Here is a 22,113-nt window from a genome sequence, read left to right as displayed (position 1 = left end):
ATAAACATCGGGGTGCACGTACCCCTTCGGATCCCTATATTTGTATCTTTGGGGTAAATACTCAGTAGTGCAATTGCTGGGTTGTAGGGTAGCTCTATTTTCAACTTTTTGAGGAACCTCCATAATGTTTTTCAGAGTGGCTACACCAGCTTGCATTCCCACCAACAGTGTAGGAGGGTTCCCCTTTCTCCGCATCCCCGCCAACATCTGTCGTTTCCTGACTTGTTAATTTTAGCCATTCTGACTGGTGTGAGGTAGTATGTCACTGAGGTTTTGATTTGGATTCCCTGATGCCAAGCGATGTTGAGCACATTTTCATGTGTCTGTTGGCCATTTGGGTGTCGTCTTTGGAAAAATGTCTGTTCATGTCTTCTGCCCATTTCTTGATTGGATCATTTGTTCTTTGGGTGTTGAGTTTGATAAGTTCTTTATAGATTTTGGATACTAGCCCTTTATCTGAAATGTCATTTGCAAATATCTTCTCCCATTCTGTCGGTTGTCTTTTGGTTTTGTTGACTGTTTCCTTTGCTGTGCAAAAGCTTTTTATCTTGATGAAGTCCCAAGTTCATTTTTGCCCTTGCTTCCCTTGCCTTTGGCGATGTTTCTAGGAAGAAGTTGCTGCGGCTGAGGTCGAAGAGGTTGCTGCCTGTGTTCTCCTTTAGGATTTTGATGGACTCCTGTCTCACGTTTAGGTCTTTCAACCATTTGGAGTCTATTTTTGTGTGTGGTTGTAAGGAAATGGTCCAGTTTCATTCTTCTGCATGTGGCTGTCCAATTTTCCCAACACCATTTGTTGAAGAGACTGTCTTTTTTCCATTGGACATTCTTTCCTGCTTTGTCGAAGATTAGTTGGCCATAGAGTTGAGGATCCATTTCTGGGCTCTCGATTCTCTTCCATTGATCTATGTGTCTGTTTTTATGCCAGTACCATACTGTCTTGATGATGACAGCTTTGTAATAGAGCTTGAAGTCCAGAATTGTGATGCCACCAGCTTTGCTTTTGTTTTTCAACATTCCTCTGGCTATTCGGGGTCTTTTCTGATTCCATACAAATTTTAGGAATATTTGTTCCATTTCTTTGAAAAAGGTGGATGGTATTTGATAGGGATTGCCTTAAATGTGTAGATTGCTCTAGGTAGCATTGATACCGTCACAATATTTGTTCTTCCACTCCATGAGCATGGAACGTTTTTCTATTTCTTTGTGTCTTCCTCAATTTCTTTCATGAGTATTTTATAGTTTTCTGAGTACAGATCCTTTGCCTCTTTGGTTAGATTTATTCCTAGGTATCTTATGGTTTTGGGTGCAGTTGTAAATGGGATCGACTCCTTAATTTCTCTTTCTTCTGTCTTGTTGTTGTACAGGAATGCCACTCGTTTCTGTGCATTGATTTTATATCCTGCCACTTTACTGAATTCCTGTATGAGTTCTAGCAGTTGTGGGGTGGAGTCTTTGGGTTTTCCACATAAAGTAACATATCATCTGTGAAGAGTGAGAGTTTGACTTCTTATTTGCCAATTAGAATGCCTTTTATTTCTTTTTGTTGTCTGGTTGCTGTGGCTAGGACTTCTAGAACTCTGTTGAACAGCAGTGGTGATAGTGGACATCCCTGCCGTGTTCCTGACCTTAGGGGAAAAGCTCTCAGCTTTTCCCCATTGAGAATGATATTCGCTGTGGGTTTTTCATAGATGGCTTTTATGATATTGAGGTATGTACCCTCTATCCCTACACTCTGAAGAGTTTTAATCAAGAAAGGATGCTGTACTTGGTCAGATGCTTTTTCTGCATCTATTGAGTGGATTATATGATTCTTGTTCTTTCTTCTATTAATGTATTGTATCACATTGATTGATTTGCGGATGTTGAACCAACCTTGCAGCCCAGGGATAAATCCCACTTGGTCGTGGTGAATAATCCTTTTAATGTACTGTTGGAGCCTATTGGCTAGTATTTTGGTGAGAATTTTTGTGTCCATGTTCATTAGGGATATTGGTCTGTAATTCTCCTTTTTGATGGGGTCTTTGTCTGGTTTTGGGATCAAGGTAATGGTGGCCTCATCAAATGAGTTTGGAAGTTTTCCTTCCATTTCTATTTTTTGGAACAGTTTCAAAAGAATAGGTATTAATTCTTCTTTAAATGTTTGGTAGAATTCCCCTGGGAAGCCATCTGGCCCTGGGCTCTTGTTTGTTGGGAGATTTTTGATTACTGCTTCTATTTCCTTAGGGATTATGGGTCTGTTCAGGTTTTCTATTTCTTCCTGGTTCCGTTTTGGTAGTTTATACATCTCTAGGAATGCATCCATTTCTTCCAGATTATCTAATTTGCTGGCATATAGTTTTTCATAATATGTTCTTATAATTGTTTGTATTTTTTGGTGTTGGTTGTGATCTCTCCTCTTTCATTCATTTTATTTATTTGGATCGTTTCTCTTTTCTTTTTGATCAGTCTGGCCAGGGGTTTATCAATCTTATTAATTCTTTCAAAGAGCCAGCTCCTAGTTTCATTGATCTGTTCTACTGTTCTTTTGGTTTCTTTTTCATTGATTTCTGCTCTGATCTTTATTATTTCTCTTCTCCTTCTGGGTTTAGGCTTTATTGCTGTTCTTTCTCCAGCTGCTTTAGGTATAGGGTTAGGTTGTGTATGTGAGACCTTTCTTGTTTCTTGAGAAAGGCTTGTATTGCTATATACTTTCCTCTTAGGACCGCCTTTGCTGCATCCCAAAGATTTTGAACAGTTGTGTTTTCATTTTCATTGGTTTCCATGAATTTTTTAAATTCTTCTTTGATTTCCTGGTTACCCATTCATTCTTTAGTAGGATGCTCTTTAGCGTCCATGTATTTGAGTTCTTTCTGACTTTCCTCTTGTAATTGAGTTCTAGTTTCAAAGCATTGTGGTCCGAAAATATGCAGGGAATGATCCCAGTCTTTTGGTACAGGTTGAGACCTGATTTGTGACCCAGGATGTGATCTATTCTTGAGAATGTTCCATGGGCAGTAGAGAAGAATGTGTATTCTGTTGCTTTGGGATGGAACGTTTTGAATATGTCTGTGAAGTCCATTTGGTCCAGTGTGTCATTTAAAGCCTTTCTTTCCTTGTTGATCTTTTGCTTAGATGATCTGTCCATTTCAGTGAGGGGGGTGTTAAAGTTCCCCACTATTATTGTATTGTTGTCGATGTGTTTCTTTGATTTTGTTATTAATTGGCTTATATAATTGGCTGCTCCCATGTTAGGGGCATAGATATTTATAATTGTTAGATCTTCTTGTTGGATAGACCCTTTAAGTATGATATATTGTCCTTCCTTATCTCTTATTATAGTCTTTGGTTTAAAATCTAATTTGTCTGATATAAGGATTGCCACCCCTGCTTTCTTTTGGTGTCCATTAGCATGGTAAATGGTTTTCCACCCCCTCACTTTCAATGTGGGGGTGTCTTTGGGTCTAAAGTGAGTCTATTAGAGACAGCATATTGATGGGTCTTGTTTTTTTATCCCATCTGATACCCTGTGTCTTTTGATTGGGGCATTTAGCCCATTTACATTCAGGGTAACTATTGACAGATATGAATTTAGTGCTGTTGTATTGCCTGTAAGGTGACTGTTACTGTATATTGTCTGTGTTCCTTTCTGGTCTGTGTTACTTTTAGTCTCTCTCTTTGCTTAGAGGACCCCTTTTAATATTTCTTGTGGGGCTATTTTTGTGTTTCCAATTCTTTTAGTTTTTGTTTGTCCTGGAAGCTTTTTATTTCTCCTTCTAATTTCAATGACAGCCTAGCTGGGTGTAGTATTCTTGGCTGCATATTTTTCTCATTTAGTGCTCTGAACATATCATGCCAGTCCTTTCTGGCCTGCCAGGTCTCTGTGGATAGGTCTGCTGCCATGATTGTTAGTTTTATAACTGTTATTCTCAACTCCAGTAACAGATTTTTGATAACTATTTTATGAGTAGTTATTATATAGTATTGGTTATTCTAAACACATTGTGCATGTTTTTGCATTTAATCCTCATACGAGGATTAAACAACTGTATAAGGTAAGAACTATTATCGACCCATCTTGTAGATCGGAAACTGAATCACAGAGTGGTAAGTAGATTAGAGGGAAGGAAAGGGTTGAAATGATATCACAGTACTAGAATTGAATTGTAATACTTAGGAGCACAGGCTCTGGAGGTAGAATATCTGGGTTTGAATTCTGGTTCTGCTACATACTAGCTGTGTGAACTTGGGCAAGTTTCTGAACTTCTCTGTTACTCATTTTCTTCATCTGCTAAATGGGATAAGAAGATCACCCTCCTTCATTGAGTTGTTCTGAAGATTAAATATGTAAAGTACAAGGAGCATCACCTAGTACATAAAAAGCTCTGTATGTATTTGCTCTTGATACTGTCATCACATCCTGTCATCTCGCTTATATAGGTAGGAATGTCTTTGCAATCAGCTGTGTGTGAGCATAATATACGCGGTCTGTGGAACCATTCACTGTGGGTACTTTGAATTATCTTTGTTAATGAGGGAGGTACTGACTTAATAAGATTGCTTCATTTTTAGGTACAGTGAAAATTTCTTTAATAGAATCAGACAGGGGCTATTCACAACATACTAGGGTATTTTATCTTAGTACCCTTTGAATTAATGCCATGTACATAATAGTCTTTTTAGTAAATATTTGATTTATTGTATTTTGAAAATATATGTTCTGCCTTAATTTGTATTTTGTATTACTTCAAATAGATTTTTTTTTCCCTTGGGTGAAGGCATACCAATTTCTTACTGACTTAAGATTTATTTGGAGTTTCAAGTTTAATATTATTTCATTGCTAATAATAGACATCTTTTTTATTTGTATGGATTTCTGTTCCATAAAGTGCTTTTCGGGGGTTTATATTTGCCTCTGTGTTACTGAACTAATTCATGTTTGACTTCCCTAATCACTTTGTTGCATGCTCCCCCTTTGTGTAATAGATACTAGTTCATACAGGATTTACAACTCCATATATATTGAGTGCTTTTCTGTTGTCTTCTGATCTCTTTTCCAGGAATCTTTTCATGTGGGAAAGGATTTTAAAATGTCTGCCCACTGACCATTTTCACAGTAGAGTATCAGTTCTCTTTTTCTTCAGATCAAGGGATTATAAGCAGCATGTATATATGTATATTTACATATGGTGTAAGTAGTGAAAGCTTTCATTTCGAATCACTAGTTGTGGGATTTTGTGATAGATTATTAATCTTTTTTTTTTTTTTTTGCCAAACATCTGCAATCCAGATTTCATGAAAGACAGCCTCTCTCTGCCCTTTTGTGTATAATAATGGCTAAAATATTCTAGTTATGTTTTCTAATGTATGTACTTTGTGTTGAGCAGATTTTTTTTTTTCTGGAAGAATCCCATAAACTTTTTATTATTTAAAACCTTGGCTATTTTATACCCTCAATCCTTCTTTTTTTGGGTGGGATGAGATAGAGTGGTGAGGGGTGGGAGGGAGTTACTGAGTTGCTTTGCTGTTTTTCCCAGTGTTTTCCTCATGTTGAATACCTAAGAGCCCCATTAAATGTATGTATTCTTTTTCCCAAGAGAGAAGGAGTAAGAGGGGGAGAAATTTTGATTGTAAAGAAGTTGGAATCTGAGACTTGATGGATGTTAAGATAAAGTCTTTAAATATAAGCTTAAGTATTACCTTTGAGATTTAGGTATTTCAGAGATTGCTACTTGACTCCTCAACTTTCTCTAAGCCATTGATTTTTAGCAGTGTGTTTGGTCACCATTTTATGTGATTATATCATGTATGCCATAAAAACTAATGGGCACTGAAACATTCAAGGAGTTCTGTAAAATGAGAAGTCTAAATGTAATATTAATACAATTTGGAGTAAACATTTATTAGCTAGGGGAAGTGGTACTAGGAAATGAAGGCAAAAAAGGAGACTTAAAAAACACTGCACGTTCCTTTTAAAAAACATGCTTATACTACTTTCCCTGCTCCCAATATCATATTCCTTTTGTTTAGGGGCAAAATATAGAAGTCAACTTCAGAGATCTCATGCTGTTAAATATCTGAAATAACCTTTAATATTTTTAGAGTTGGTCAGTGGTTTGTGCTTTATACAAACCTTTTTTCTAGGACCTTCCCCACTTTTTGGTATCAGCTTCATTTTACTGTATCAGTTTCAACTCTTGGTTATGTTACGGAAAACCCAGCCTAAACTGGCTTAAGCCAAAATGGGAATTTATTTGCTCACATAACTAAAAATCTTTGCAGAGCTAGTTTCATGCATGGCTGATTCAGGATGAAAGGAGTTACTTGAATTCATCTTTTTATTTTGATACCTCTGTATTGATTCTAGTCTCACACAGATTTTTGCCTCATAGTTGCAAGATGGCTACCAGCAGCTACTGGGTTTTTTATACTTTCTAGTTGAAATCCAGCAAGCAGTTTTGTGCCTCACTGCTTCTGAATGAGTCATGTTCCTTTCCCTGAGCACATCACTGTGGCCAATAAATGTGATGTGGTAATTGGATTAGATCTTGGTCTGTGTCTAACCTGGAGCTAAGATAAAGCTGACTGCTAGAAATACATATTCTGAGGATGGGGAAGTAGTGATTTCCTAAGGGGAATCAGAATATGTTAACAGGAGAAGGGTGAATGGGTGTTAGAATGGAAAAATATAACAGATAATTCTATATATTTACTAAAACTAAAATCAAAACAAAATGTATCAGGAATAAAGCACAGTTAAAAAACCCCACCTCTAAATAACTCCCAAAATGTATGTGAAATGTTAGAAGACACATTTATTGACATTGGGAGTTGAAACTGTTGGGTCTTCAACAACTTTCTCCTTCTGTCCCAAGTAAGGGATGGAAAGGCTGATAGTTCTCTGGGAACCTGTGTCTGTCGTGTCAGCGGTGAATGTTTGCCGTAAGACTTCTCCTGGAAAGTCTGTTCATCAGGATTAAAGACCGGTGGTTCCTTATTAGACCAGGTGGACTGACCCTGGTGTTAGTTCTTGTATCCATGACCCCTTTTCTTAAGAAGAATTTTCTTACCCTGAGTGGGTACTACTATTCAGAGCTGTACTAGAATCTTAGGAGAATGAGTCCGTTTGTGTGGAAAGTAATTCTTGCTCCTTATTTGGTGTATCCCACAGAGTGAAACTGAGTTCTAAGTATATTTCACACATGCCTCTTAAAGTTCCAAGCCACAGCATTAACATGACCATGCACTGTAGGATTAGGCCTTTCAAATTTTTTGTAGCAATCATGTGCCAGGTCTTAATCTCTGATTAAATACATCATACACATTACGCTCCATTACATCTTTCCTAAATCTTTTGATTGGATTATAAACACTTTTCTTTATGATTTTTCCACATTACAATATAGTTCCTCCAGTAGACTTTCTCTTCCACCTTAACTAAGTAAATTAACCTTACGAAGGTATTTCCTTGGCTACCCTTATTGGTAAACCGCCCAGTCTTCACCTTAGTTGCTGTTCTTGGCATTTCTCCCAGTTCTGTTTCCTTTTCATCAGTCAGGCCCACCGTCGTACACTTTATTTTTATATGGTACATTCCTTGCCTGGTGGACTGCCTGTCACTGCCAGATGGACGGTGAGCCCTCCCTCCCTGTCTTAAGTCTGACCCTGAGCACACCGTGACAATAGTTATTTGAAGTGATGTGGTTTAGTGGAAGGACTCTTGGATGCGGAACCAGAAGACCCAGCGTTGATTCCTGCATTGTTACTTAGTAGCTCTGTGACCATGGGTACATTGTGTAACTACTTTAAACTTAAGATGCCTAAGCCTAAAATGGACCTAATATCATATTACTTTCCTTACCTACCTCAGTGTTTTCTTGTGAGGAACAAAGAGGATGAGTGTCAGAACATTTTGTAACCTGGAAAATTCTGCACAAACTTAAATTGCTATTTTATTACTATCAGGGCAAAAACTTTAACAATGGTATATAATTTTTAATTACTAATGATTTAAGAATTTTATGATATTTGTTGAAATAGTGAATATTCTCTAGCGTTAGAAAAATATGCTAAGCGATTATTATGTCTTATCCAGTAAAAGTCTTGGGTTAATCAGGAAATCAAGAGTTGTTTATAAGTTAATTTTCCAGAAAATGAGAATTTAGCTCCTTAAGTTGCAGATCTCTAATTTTAACAATTTTGTTTTATTTTAAGATTTTATTTATTTGTGAGACGGAGCGCATGAGAGGGAGAGAGAGAGAGCAGGAACGGGGGTGGGGGGCAGAGGGAGAGGGAGAAGAAGACTCCCCACTGAGCAGGGACCCTGGGATCATGACCTGAGCCGAAGGCAGATGCTTAACCAACTGAGCCACCCAGGCACCCCTAATTTTTAACAATTTTAGATGGAGATCGTTTAAAATTGTATAGCACAGTTCTCTACTTTTAACCAGAGTGTGTGAGCCGCTCCCCCTTTTAATGATACAAATTAAGGAAAAAATATAAGTGATATGAGAACATAGTAAACATTTCAAATAGTATGGAAGAGGAACTTAGTGTCTCTTTACTCATCCCTCAATTTTACTTCCTTGAGGTAATGTCAGTTAATAGTTTCTTGTGGGTCCTTTGAGCACATATATATGCATATCCTATTTACACAAGGGATTCATACTGTATATGTGGTGTTCTATACCTTGTCTTTTTTTTTTTTCCCCTTTAACTTCTGATATATCTTAGAGATCTTCCTCTACTGGTACATATAGGTCCGGGTGTATGTAACAAAATATATTTTTTTTCAGTACTTTGGATAAAATGAGTTCCAGTTTTTCCGTTTTTGTTGTTATAATCAAAGCTGCAGGAACTGTTGTATTTGTGTATTGGCAGACTTATGTTGTTATGTCCATTGGATACATTCTGAGAAATGGCATTACTGGGTTAGAGGGCTAGTTCACTTTTAATAACAATTTTGTTTTGATTGAGAGGCTCTACCTAAGTCATATATGATTTTTTTTAGTGCTGAGGCAGTTTCAGCTTGGATTATGAAAGAAGTATGGATTTTGCTTTCGATGCCTTCCTGCTTCCCTGCATGCTCTGACTCTTCTTCATCTTCCTTGCTTTTGTCTAATTTTGCTTAAGATGTTCGTTATTAATTCTACCACAGGAATCGCCATTGGAGTTGGAAGCAAGGCTGTGTCCTTGTTAGCTGCTATGTCTGCTGCTCCCCGTGCTATGACTATTATAAGTGATTTTATTATTTATCTTCCCCACACTAGCTTTCCACACTAGTAGACTGAGAGTCTGCCATCAGAGTTTTCTTTCTGAAGAGTCAGATATGTTCGTTTCATCTTTCCACTTAAAAATTTGCAGGTACGTAGAGCAGAGTTTGGCCCTAACCTACCTTTGCATTTTGTACCATTTTTCCAGACATGTTACTTCAGACACAAAGAACCATTCACTAGTGCCAGACTTCATATATTTTTATGCCCGTTGCCTTTACACGTAGCTAGTATTTCCTTCCGTCTTTGGTCACCTGACAAACTTTGTTCATTCTTTAAGAGTCAGCTCAAAAGTTACCTCCTCTGTGAAGGCTTCTTGGCGTAGGGAGATGGTGTGGTGAGATTGTCAAGGCTTGAACGATACAAGGACTTGGGTTAAGTGATACAGTTTGGGTTTTATTTTCAGAGTACTGGTTGTGATGCATGATCACTTTCGGAACTCCTGTTCTGGAGTGCCCCTCTAGCTAACCCTGGTGCTACCTGCATTACCTAATGTTGTAATCATTTGTTCCTGTGCCCTTGCCTTTCCACTTAAATTTTGAGCACCATGAAGGCAAGGGCAGTATGACAGGCCCTTAGTAAATTCTTGTTAGTACTTACCTCCCACAGTTGTGTTGGGATCTTAAATGAAATGAGAGCTGTCATGTGGCCAGCATAGTTCAATCTCAGTAAATGCAAGGTATTTAGTTGATGTTATATCACCACTGGAGAGGTAAACCCTGACTTGGGGAATATAGGGTGATTTCTTGAAAGAGGCGAGATTTGATCCAGGACTTAAAGACCGTGTAAGGATTACATTGGTGAGTTTTCATCAAATGGTGTTCAAGACTTTATGAAAAGTCACTGTGAAAGTTGAAACTTAAAATTTTATAATCAGATATTTTTAGCTGTCTGTATGGCCCTTGAAAGGGGAACTATGTCTCATTCTTTCTCATTTTCTTACTAGATCATAGGTACTAAATATAGAACTAATGCATTATTTTATGTAAATAAATAATTATGTCTAAAAGGTGGTAGGGTTTAGGTAAGATTGTCAAGATTCATTTTTAGAAAATTAAAATTCTTAATTTTGTATGAATGTACAAAAGCTCACTTGAATTTGTTTTTACTGACATAAAAACATTAAGGCAGTATATATATTTTAAAACAGCTTGTGCATGTGCCCTTGAGACAATTTGGTGGGTGCATTTTTATCAAAACCATATACACAGTGACATATTAAATGTATCATATTATTATACTAATCATATGACTCTAGAAACAAAAGCAACCAGAAGACTAAAGCCTATCAAAACCATCTTTTTGTTTTTGTACAATGAGATTCTTTTAAAATTTGCCAGTGAATTCATACCAGTATTGAAACCAGATGTAGACTTCCGTCTTTTAGTGTATTAGCTCAGCTATAGAAGTCTTATTTCCACCCCTGATTACTGAGTATTTTATTCATGGTTTATTATATCTCTCTCACCTTCCTTTATTTATTTTTTTAAATAGACTATAAAATGTGATTCAAATGATTTTAAAATGACATTGCCCCAGTTATATAGGGATAGAAATAAAATTAAACCTGTATTGTATTAAAGATAAGTTAATTAAGTCCACAGATGAAGTACTCTCTTGATAAAATTTTTCATTGGAAAGGATTTTGACAGATACCACTAAATGAAGTGTCAGCTGTGGTTTGAGAATGGATCTAAGAGTTTCCCATCTTAGAACAGAAATCTTACATTGGTTACCTCCTTCTGTATAAAGTAAGATCCTCTCTCCCGTGTGTGTGTGTGTGTGTGTGTGTGTGTGTGTGTGTGTTTTAAGTGTTTTTAGAATAAACCTGACCATTTTGGAATAGCTGGATATGGTCTGGTCTATCTGAACTGATGAAAAGTTTTAATTATAGAAATGAAAATGATACTACTTTAAATTTTATATAGTAATGGGAATAGTTCCCTCTGTTGCCAAATAGAATTCTAGTCACTTTGGTAACTGGCTATGTTTATATAAAAGAAATTTCATATATTTAAAGGTTGTTTGAGAACAAAACGCTATTTAAGAAAATGACTATCAACTATTTGACTTCTTGCCTTCCTTCTTTCCCTTCTTTTTAACAAAATAGTGTGTGTAAAGGACATGAAATAAACATCTTGTTCAAGGTCTATTGTATAGTTGCCATTAAATAAGCACAAGTTCCCATCTCATTCTTCTCTATTAGTGCCACAAAATGCTTGTGAAATGTTGATACTGCTTTTATCCACAGTTCATTTGATACCATTGACATTTATTTAAAAGAGGCCAGGCAAACATTTATTCCTTCAAATTTGCTGAGATTTACCTGCATTTTGGTACTTAGAAGGCTGAAATTTGGCCCATCGCTTTTTTTTTTTTTAACCATTTTTCTCATCTTAATAGAAGGGAAAAAAATAGACCTTACTTGATTTCTGAGTGCCATTTCATAACTATTATACTATTCTTTAGTTAATTATTTGAATTATTCTTTGGAAATCTTTCCTTTTTCTGGATGGTGAGCTACTGTTTTTATTCAGAGCCTAATTTTAATGCCACTTCCACTTTCTTCCCTAGTTAATTGCTCTCCACTGTGGTCCCATTTCACTTTGAAAAGTGTTTTTTTAATAATAGTTTCTGAGTTTTGAAGTCTGTCTTTCATGCTACATTGGAGCCACAAAAGGTTAGGTTAAAGATTTTTTAAATTCAATGTAGAGCAGGTGCTCAATAAATGTTTTTTTCAGTGAATGAGTGATATCTAGGGCTTTTTGGAAAATACTTCTGCATTCTTAGATCACTTTCACACATGCTTAATATTCTTCCTGTCTGCCACACATGTGCTCTTATCCTTGGCAACATTGTGATCCATATGGGATAATTTTATAATTGATTCCTCATTGTTTTAATTTGCTTTTCTTTGATAATAACTGAAGTTTAATATTTTCTGTGTATGTTAACAGCTTTATTTTTAGTTTTTGTATATTTGTGAATTGTATATTCATTTCTTTGCCTATTTGTGGGGTTTTATTGTTTTTCTGAAAGATTTATGTGAGCTCTTTATGTTCTAAATCTATACACTAAATATCTTACTGCATTTTCTATATTTTTCTGTTTTCTAAGCTTGTAGTTTTTATGTAGACAAAGCTAATAAATTCTCATATTTTTTGTTTGCTTTTTTTGATGAGAAACTGCTTTTCTGCCTACTGGTTTGATACTTTGATTTTCTTCTATTTTTATTTAAATCATTTAAAAATGTCTAAATCATTGATCTATGGGTTTGTTTTAGTGGTATTAAGTGTATACTTTTTAAATTAAATTAAATTTAATTGGATTTTATTATGTTAGTCACCATACAGTACATCATTAGTTTTTGATGTAGTGTTCCATGATTCATTGTTTTCGTACAACACCCAGTGCTCCATATAGTTTCAATAAAATACTCACTAAGCCACTTACAGTGTCCTCAGTTAAGGTTACTTTTCAGGCCAAGTGAGTGTCCTTGCAGAATTTATGAACAGTATACTTGTTTTGTTTGGCAGGCACACCATTTGAAATAATCTACATTTGAATGCTGGGATGAGGCAGGCGTTCAGTTTTACTGCTTGTTTATGGCTGGTATCTATCCCTAATTTAACCATTGGTATTATGGTTGGTGACACTTTTGATTAGACACTGCCTTTACTAATTGTCAGATATTTTGAATATCATCCTTGGAGCAAGCCTTGCAACTCCGTGTTTTCTTATATTGAAACCAATTCATATATTCATGTTTGTGTAAGCCGGAAGACATGGGCTTTGCCACTTAATATTTGTATGATATCTGACAGACCACTTTATTTCTCTGAATTTGTTTCCTCATCTAAAAAAAGGACGATGTGTTTCTGTTTACTTAATTGAGTTGTTGTGAGACTCATAAAATACTCCTTATAACCATAAGGTAGTATAAAAATTTAAGACAGTGTTATACCTCTGTTCTAGAAAATGTTACTGTTTATTGTTGTTTAAATGATTTTATTGAGGGATAGAAACCTTTCATTTCATAATCGAAGTTAAAAGGCCTAATGTGTAGATACCTCATTCAAGCTTTAATATTCAACTGGATTGTTAAAATAATACTGTATCACAGATAACTTTAAGATGTATCCATGTACTAGTATGAATGATTGGATATTGTGTCATTTTTTGATTAGGGCAGGATATAAGGTGACCCCTGAAGTAAGGGGAGGAGTTAATTACAAAGAGAGAAAAGCCTAATGAGAGAGGGCCTTTATAAATTTTATACAATTTGATTCAGTTCTGCCCTCTCCACCTTTAATCATTCAGGGCCAAATACAGGCCATGCCCTCGGTAGTCTTAGAAGCTTCATAAGGACTGAGACTGTCCATGTCTTCGCCTGCAACACCTGGCACCTTTAACAGAATCTGTGTAAGTCAGTGAAGTAGATATTTGTCAAGAGAATTAAAAAATGGATGTCTGATTTAGTGTGAATTTATTTCTGTTACGACTATGAAGATCTTTTGTAAATATAGAATCATAGAGTTGGAATGAACCTTTGAAATCATCTTGCAAAGCTAGACGGTTCATGAATCAGTATATCTTTGGCAGATCTTTAGTCTTGCTGTGAATTTGTCTAGGGGCAGTTTCTTTATAGCACTGAAATCAGATCTTGAGACCTTGAAGTATAGCAAGTCTGTTTAATCCTGAACTTTCTCTAGTACAGCTCCGCAATGTAGGGTACAGATGCGGAGATAACAAATCAAAGAGTTAATGAAGGATTAGCGACTTGTTGATCGGAAATAATGGAATGTTAAGAGGATAAAAATTGAAGTCTAGGTAACCGAAAAGGTCAGCATTGAAGTAATTAAACATGACACAGTTTTACGGGCTGGTGCTGCTTTTGTAGCACCCCCGAGTTCTTTAATTTTTATACCGGGAGTGGGGTGAGGGGAAAAACCCAGGCACCTAGGACAGCACCACTACCTTGCACACCTTCTGCAGTGGTACATTGTGGTGGCCCTCAATGACGCTCCTGCCTCCCACTCTCCCACCTTGGCTGTAAACTGTTAATTTATGTGGTATTGCCTTTCTTTTTATGACTGCTGTATCTATTCTTTTATTATTTATCAAGTGCTAACGATAGCCAGGCAGGTTCCAAGCATTGTGGATAATCAGTGAACAGAAGAAGGATCCCTGCTCTTGTGGACCCTTTCTCAGTGCAGTGCTGTCCAATAGAAACGTGAAATGAGCCACAAATGTAATTTAAAATTTCCTGGTAGCCACATTAAAAAAGAAAAAAGTGATAGGTGAAATTAACTTTAGTAATATATTACATATATTAGTATATAGCACCATTGTTATATTAAATAATATATCTAATACTATTGTAATAGTATTAATAACTTATGTTCATTAATACATTTTATAATATTAGTATATAAATATTTAAAGGTATAATTAATTTAAAAATTATTAATGAGGTACTTTGTCTTCTCTTAGTACTAAGCTTTGAACTTTGGTGTATATTTTATATTTATAACATAACTCAGTTTGGGTTAGCTATGTTTCACATGCTTGGGAGCTGCTGTGTTGGGCAGTGCAACTTTCGAACATAGTGCCTACGTTAGACCACCTGGTCTAAGATAGAAAATAAATTCCTGGTAGTACTAGAATTTTCAGATAATCCAGGCTCCTTACCCATGGCCTGTGAAGCCTTGGGTGATCCGGCTCATGCATGTCTCCCAGATCTCATCTCTTCCTGACTCACTAAACTTGAGCCTTCTTTCTTGAACTCAAATATGGGAGGTTTTTTCCTGAATCATGTTTTTTTTAAATCTTGTTTCCTTTGTGTGGAATGTCGCATTCCCAGATAGCCAGTTACATGGTTAGCTCTCTCATGTCATTTGAGACTTCAGCAAAAATGTCTTTCAGGCCTTCTTTGATGGCTACTCTAAAGAGCCTTTCTCAGTTATTCTTAGTCAGTAGCTTTCTGTTTTGTTATTCTGATAGCAGTTGTCACTGTTTTCTGCCTTACCCTATTTCCTGTTATCATCAAATTATCCCTTCCTTGTAGAATATAAGCTCCATGAGAGAAAGTACACTTCTTGTTGTATCCCCAGCAACTGGTGTAATTCCTGCCATGTAGTTGGTGCTTGATAAATATTTATTGAGTGAATAAAAGGCATTCTGGATCAGGTATCTTGCACTAGAGTGGATTTACCAAGTAAGTCAGATCCTTACATTACCACTGAGGAGTGTAGGATTGAGAAATGGTTTAGAGTAATCTTAGGGTCTTATAATTTGGAAAGGATGAGGGGAAGTTGGCATTTCAGAGGTTAGGGAAGGTCAAGGTTGTTTGTTTCTTTTCTCCCTCCCTCCCTTCCTTCCTTCCTGCCCTCCCTCTCTCCCTCCCTCCCTCCCTCCTTTCTTTCTTCCTCTCCCCTCCTCTCCCCTCCCCTCCCCTACTTTCTTTTATAAAGAAAGCAAACTTATCTAAAGCCAGCACATTATTCAAGTACAAATAAACATGTACATTTATAACAATATATATTAGTGTTACATGTAAATGTAAACTGTCTTCCAATTTGTTTAGGAATTTTAACATGGTTAGGGTTTTTTTTTTAATGGAGATGAAATTCACATAACATAAAATTAGCCATTTTAAAGTGAACAATTTGGTGGTCTGAGTGTATTCACCATATATAATCACCACCTCTGTCTAGTTTAAAAATATTTTCATCACCCCAAACCGATTAAGCGGTTATACCTTGTTTTCCCTATCCTGCTTCAGCCCCTGGCAACCACCAATATCCTTTCTTTCTCTAAGGATTTACCTATTGTGAATATTTCATATAAATGTGTCCTTTTGTTCTGGCTTCTTTTACTTAGTGTTTTTGAAGTCCATCCACTTTGTAGCATGTGTCAGTACTTTATTCTTTTTTATGGCTGAATAATATTCCACTGTATGTATATGCCATATTTTATCCATTCATCTGGTTTTTTTTTTAAGGTTTTATTTATTTATTTGAGAGAGAGAGGGAGAGGGAGCATGAGCAGGGGGAGGGACGGAGGGAGAAGCAGACTCTCCGCTGAGCAGGGAGTCCAACTGGAGGCTTGATCCCAGGCCCCCGGGATCATGACCCGAGCTGAAGGCAGACACTTAACCAACTGAGCCACCCAGGTGCCCCTGCATTCATCTGTTGATAGACATTTGGGTTGTTTCAACCTTTTGGCCATTGTGAGTAGTATTATTATGGACATTCCTGTATGTATATTTGTTTGAGTACTAGTTTTCAGTTATTTTGAATATATACCTAGGAATGGAATTGCTGGGTCATATGGTAATTTTGTCTTTAACTTTTTTTATTTAACTTTTTGAGGAATGAAATACTGTTTTCCACAGAAGCTGCACTATTTTACATTCTCACTGTCAGTGTCCAAGAGCTCCAGTTTCTTCACATCCTTGCCAGTGCTGTTGTTTTCTTTCTTCTTCTTCTTCTTTTTTTTTATTATAGCCATACTAGTGAGTGTGAAGTGGTACCTCATTGTGGTTTTAATTTGTATTTCCTAATGACCAATGATGATGACAATTGAACATCTGTCTTTTCATATATGGCCATTTATATGTCTTTTTTGGGAAATGTCTGTTTAAGTCCTTTGCCTATGTTTAAATTGGGTTTTTTTGTTGTTGTTGAGTTGTAAGCGTTATTTATATATTCTGGATACTAGACCCTTATCAGATGTATGATTTGCAAATATTTTCTCCCATTTTGTAGGTTGTCATTTCACTTTCTTAATATTCTTTAATGCACAAAATTTTTGATTTTGATGAAGTCTAATTTATCATTTTTCCTCTTGTTGCTTTACTTTTGATATTATACTTAATGATCCATTGCCAAACCAACAATCATGAAGATTTACCCCTATGTTTTATGGTTTTAACTCATATTTAAGTTGTTGACCTATTTTGAGTAAATTTTTAAATATGGTGTGAGGTAGGAGTCCAACTTCATTTTTTTTTTTTTTGCATGTGAATATGCAGTTGTTCTGAAGTTGTTTCTTAATGAGACATGAGCCACTGTGGCATTGGTGGTAGTTGAAGCAAACGTCTTCCAGTAATTACTTTCACATTCTACAGTCTGAAAGCAGTTTTTTGTTTGTTTTTTTAAAGATTTATTTATTTATTTTAGAGACAGAGGGTGCACATGTGGGGGGTGGGAGGGGCAGAGGGAGAGGGAGAGAGAGAGAGTCTTAAGCAGACTTCACGCTGAGTAGGGAGCCTGATGCTGGGCTTGATCTCAAAACCATGAGATCACAAACTGAGCCAGAACTGAGAGTTGGACACTCAACCAACTGTGCCACCCAGGTGCCCCTTCATAGTCTTTATATATGTGTGTGTGTGTATAAATATATATGAATAATTATTCAAGTATAATTAATATACAGTGTTATATTAGTTTCAGGTGTGCAATATAATGATTCCACAATTCTTGACATTTCTCAGTGATCAAGATAAGTGTACTGTTAATCCCCTTTATCTATTTCACTCATCCCCTCCCTCATCCACATCCCCGTGACAACCACCAGTTCTCTATATTTGAGAGTCTGGTTCATTTGTCTCTTTCTTTCTTTGCCTGTTCATTTGTTTCCTAAATTCCACACATGAGTAAAATCATATGGTATTTGTCTTTCTCTGACTTATTTCACTTAGCATTATACCCTTTAGGTCCATCCATGTTGTTGCCGTTGGCAAGATTTCATTCTTTTTTATGGCTGAATAATATTCCTGTGTGTGTGTGTGTGTGTGTGTGTGTGTGTGTGTGTGTGTGTGTAGATGAATGGACACTTGATGCTGCAATAAACATAGGGCTGCATATATATTTTTGAATTAGTGTTTTCATTTTCTTTGGGTAAATACCCAGTAGTGGAATTATTGTATCATATGGTAATTCTATTTTTAATTTTTTTGAAGACCCTCCGTATTGTTTTTCACAGTGGTTGCATCAATTTGCATTCCCACCAACAATTGTATGAGGGTTCCTTTTACTTCACATCATTACCAACACTTGCTATTTCTTGTGTTTTTGATTTTAGCCATTCTGACAGGTATAAAGTGATGTCTCATTGTGGTTTTAATTTGCATTTCCCTGATGATGAGTGATGTTGAGCATCTTTTCATATGTCTGTTAGCCACCTGTATGTCTTTGGAAAAATGTCAGTTCAGCTGCTCTGCCCATTTTTAATGGATTATTTGTTTTTTTGTGTGTATGTTGAGTTGTATAAGTTCTTTATATATTTTGGATAGCAGTCCCTTATTGGATGTATGTTTTGCAGATATATTTTTCCCTCAGTAGTTTGCCTTTTTGTTTTGTTTATGGCTCCTTTTCTGTGTAAAACCTTTTTATTTTGATGTGTCCCAATAGTTGAATTTTGCTTTTGTTTCCCTTGCCAGAGGAAACATATTTAGGGAAATGTTTCTATGGCTGATGTCAAAGAAATTATTGCCTGTGTTTTCTTCTAGTAATTTTATGGTTTCAGGTCTCACATTTAGGTCTTTAATCCATTTTGAGTTTATTTTTGTGTATGGTGTAAGAAAATGGTCCAGTTTCATTCTTTTGCATGTAGCTGTCCAGTTTTCCTAGTACCATTTGTTGAAAAGACTGTCTCTTTCCCATTGTACATTCTTGAGTTCTTGGTTGTAGATTAATGACCATAAATATTTAGGTTTATTGCTGGGCTTAATGTTTGTTCCATTGATATATGTGTCTGTTTTTACACCAGTACCATATTGTTTTACTGTTTTGATTACTACAGCTTTATAGTATAATATTTTTATATTTTTAATTTCCCCTCTATCTTTCTATTATCCCATTGTTGGGTATTTGAATTTTCTTTCTTTTTTTTCCTTCTCATACAGAGTAGTGTCCTCTATCTTTGTATAAATTGGAACTTTCCCCTTCCATCAGCTTATCTTGGGTTATATTTGCTCGTTGTGCTTAGAGCAAAAGTAGATTTATTGTTATGAACTTCTAATATCACTTGGATATATTTAAAAGCTAAGAGGGTGGGGGCGCCTGGGTGGCTTAGTCGTTAAGTGTCTACCTTCGGCTCAGGTCATGGTCCCAGGGTCCTGGGATCGAGCCCCACATCGGGCTCCCTGCTCTGCGAGAATCCTCCTTCTCCCTCTCCCACTCCCCCTGCTTGTGTTCCCTCTCTCACTGTCTGTCTCTGTCAAATAAATAAATAAAATCTTAAAAAACAAAAAAGCTAAGAGGGTGTTTTCAACAAAAATAGAAACTTTCATAGATGGCACTTGAACAAGGTTTGTCAAGAGAGGCCGTATAACATAGTGGTTAAAAGCATATAGTAAGACAGAACTCACATCTTGGTTCCATCTTGTGTGTGACCAGAGGAATTTACTGAACCTCTTTGCAGTTACTTTCTCATTTGTCAGATGGTGGTAATAATAGGATCTCGCTTGTAGGGTTGTCTTAAGGATAAATGAGCTATAATGCATGCAAAATGATTAGCACCACGGCTGGTACGGGTAACACAGGCTCCATTGCCATAGCTACTAAGAATGTTTCTTTTCCTTCTTTTTGCCGCGGCTGCTTTTCTCCCTCCTTCCCCCCTTTCCTTCCCCTGACAACCTTTGTTTGTGTTTCCGTTTTCCTAGTCTTTCTCTGGAATTTTTATTTTGGAGTTCTCCTTCTCAGGGCCAGCAATCCAGGATTTGGGTGGTTTAGGATGACCTGGCTGGAAGAGGAGGAGAGGTATGGGCAGAATCGCTTCCTGCAGGAGACTCTTGGCAAGCCACCCTTGTTTCCTTCCCTTTGCGTAAAACTGTTGATTTTCATTTCCATCAAGAATTAGTGACATCATAGGGAAGAATGTCTGAATTTACTTTCAGGACGGGTAGCTGTGATATTGTTACCTCAGTGTCCGAAGATGTGGGAAATAGTGATTTCTTAGGGTCGTGTTGATTCTTGGGATAGGTTATGTGCTTTAGGAGTGACATTGATAATTTTAAAGAAAGGAATTTAATACTGAAAGTTATTCTTCATCAGTAAAATGTGTCATAAGAGTGACAAAGAATATGTGTGAAGAAAAAGAAGTTCACAGTTCGTTATCTTTTTAGCCTTTTCCTAGAGGTTTAATGGTCATTAGAAAGAAGTGTTTGCCACCAGTGCTCTTTTGTAAGAGTTTATCTAGCATGGTTTTTCAATCTAGTTTTAAAAATATTTCTTTCCAGTTAACAGAAGATGAAATTGCAACTATTCTTAAATCTACTTTGAAAGGACTAGAATATTTGCACTTTATGAGAAAAATACACAGAGATATAAAAGCTGGAAATATTCTCCTCAATACAGAAGGACATGCAAAATTGGCCGATTTTGGAGTGGCTGGTCAGTTAACAGTAAGTATAATAATTTTGGAACCACTTGTGGCCTATATGTCCAGGTTTGATTGTACCTGAATGTTGATAACTTTTTGGAGGGGGTGATGGGAAGAAATACATAACTACATTATGTAGTAGGGGGTGAGTCATTGAATGAATGTGAAAAAAATGTTGTCATTGAAATGCTTAAATGTTTAGAAAAGAAAGCTACATTGATCCATTTCTCTAGCTTCAATTGTTACAGACTATTTTTAATGACTGTCTTTAATGAAGGTGGAGATAAGTTACTTGTGGACTCTTGCTTTTTACAGAATTCAGAATTCCTAAATATGTCATTGTCAGTTGAAATTGGAGGAAAATAGTCAATGTTTTATATAATCTATAGTATTTGAGGGTTTCACTATACAGTTCAATGACTATGTTGGCAAACAGAGTCCCTTAGTGTTTTTGTAGTAGTATTTATTTATGTCATTGTAATGTTTTTGCAGGATACAATGGCAAAACGCAATACTGTGATAGGAACTCCATTTTGGATGGCTCCTGAAGTAATTCAAGAAATAGGCTATAACTGTGTGGCTGACATCTGGTCCCTTGGCATTACTTCTATAGAAATGGCTGAAGGAAAACCTCCGTATGCTGATATACATCCCATGAGGGTAAGAAAATGATGGTTTGCTAAAAACGTTATATAAGTGGCAGTTTTGTAATGTCAGTGTAAAGAAATAAATATAAAGTAAATTAAATAAGTTGATTTGAACTTTGGTTCTGTGCAAAAAATAATAAAATTATCTGTCAGAGGTTAGTGATGTTACTTTTTTCCTCCCACATCCTCAATTGTGAGAAAAGAAGTGAAGGCTATATTTCTCTTTACACTCTGTTTTCCTCCCCCAAAAATATACCTGTAAATTTCCCCTTGCTTTTCAATAGAAGAAAGTCACTATATTCTTTAGTTTATCCATCATTTTCTCAGTGTGGCCGTGGAGGCCTTGGAAAAAATCAATTCTCACTTTTCTACCTACTCTGCAAATTCTGCCTTTCTGTGTTTTTGTTTTCCTTTTTTTCTTTTCTATCTGAAGCTTGTGTTTAAAAAGCCTGACTTCTAATATTGCTGCATACCTGTAGGCAAATTAATCTTATTCCTTCGGTTGGTACTTAGTGAGAAAAATAGAATTCCTTTTTTGAGCATTATTATATACTTCTATGAACTCCTTTTTCCAGGATGATTTTTTTGAGTTTGAAATATGTAACTTCCATATTCAAGTCCAATTGCCTCTGCTTCAGGGTTTGTGATGATATATAGAGTTTTTAGGTTTCTTAGTGGTGAATCTCAATTCATTATAGATAAGGACATCTGTCTTTGTGAACTTATTGCCCCCTAGTGGCTGGAGCCTCCTCAAGAAGGAGAAAGAAAAGAGAGAGAGAGGTAGTGTGTGTGTGTGTGTGTGTGTGTGTGTGTGTGTGTGTGTGTGTGTG

The 22,113-nt window shown here is 36.3% G+C and overlaps 1 protein-coding gene across 1 annotated transcript in view; it reads left to right on the top strand.

Annotated features, from left to right (window-relative positions):
• Positions 1 to 22,113, top strand: part of STK3 (serine/threonine kinase 3) — a 273,966-nt gene that overhangs the window by 76,678 nt on the left and 175,175 nt on the right. The window contains exons 5-6 of the mRNA XM_025870899.2: positions 20,494 to 20,658; positions 21,129 to 21,296. Coding sequence (XP_025726684.1) covers positions 20,494 to 20,658; positions 21,129 to 21,296 — 333 coding nt within the window. The remainder of the gene's footprint in view (positions 1 to 20,493; positions 20,659 to 21,128; positions 21,297 to 22,113) is intronic.

This window comes from Callorhinus ursinus, unplaced genomic scaffold (assembly GCF_003265705.2).
Source record: "Callorhinus ursinus isolate GAN/ISIS: 27379988/994484 unplaced genomic scaffold, GSC_fseal_2.0 scaffold5, whole genome shotgun sequence".
Taxonomy (NCBI): Eukaryota; Metazoa; Chordata; class Mammalia; order Carnivora; family Otariidae; genus Callorhinus; species Callorhinus ursinus.
This window is presented reverse-complemented; position numbering and strand designations above follow the sequence as displayed.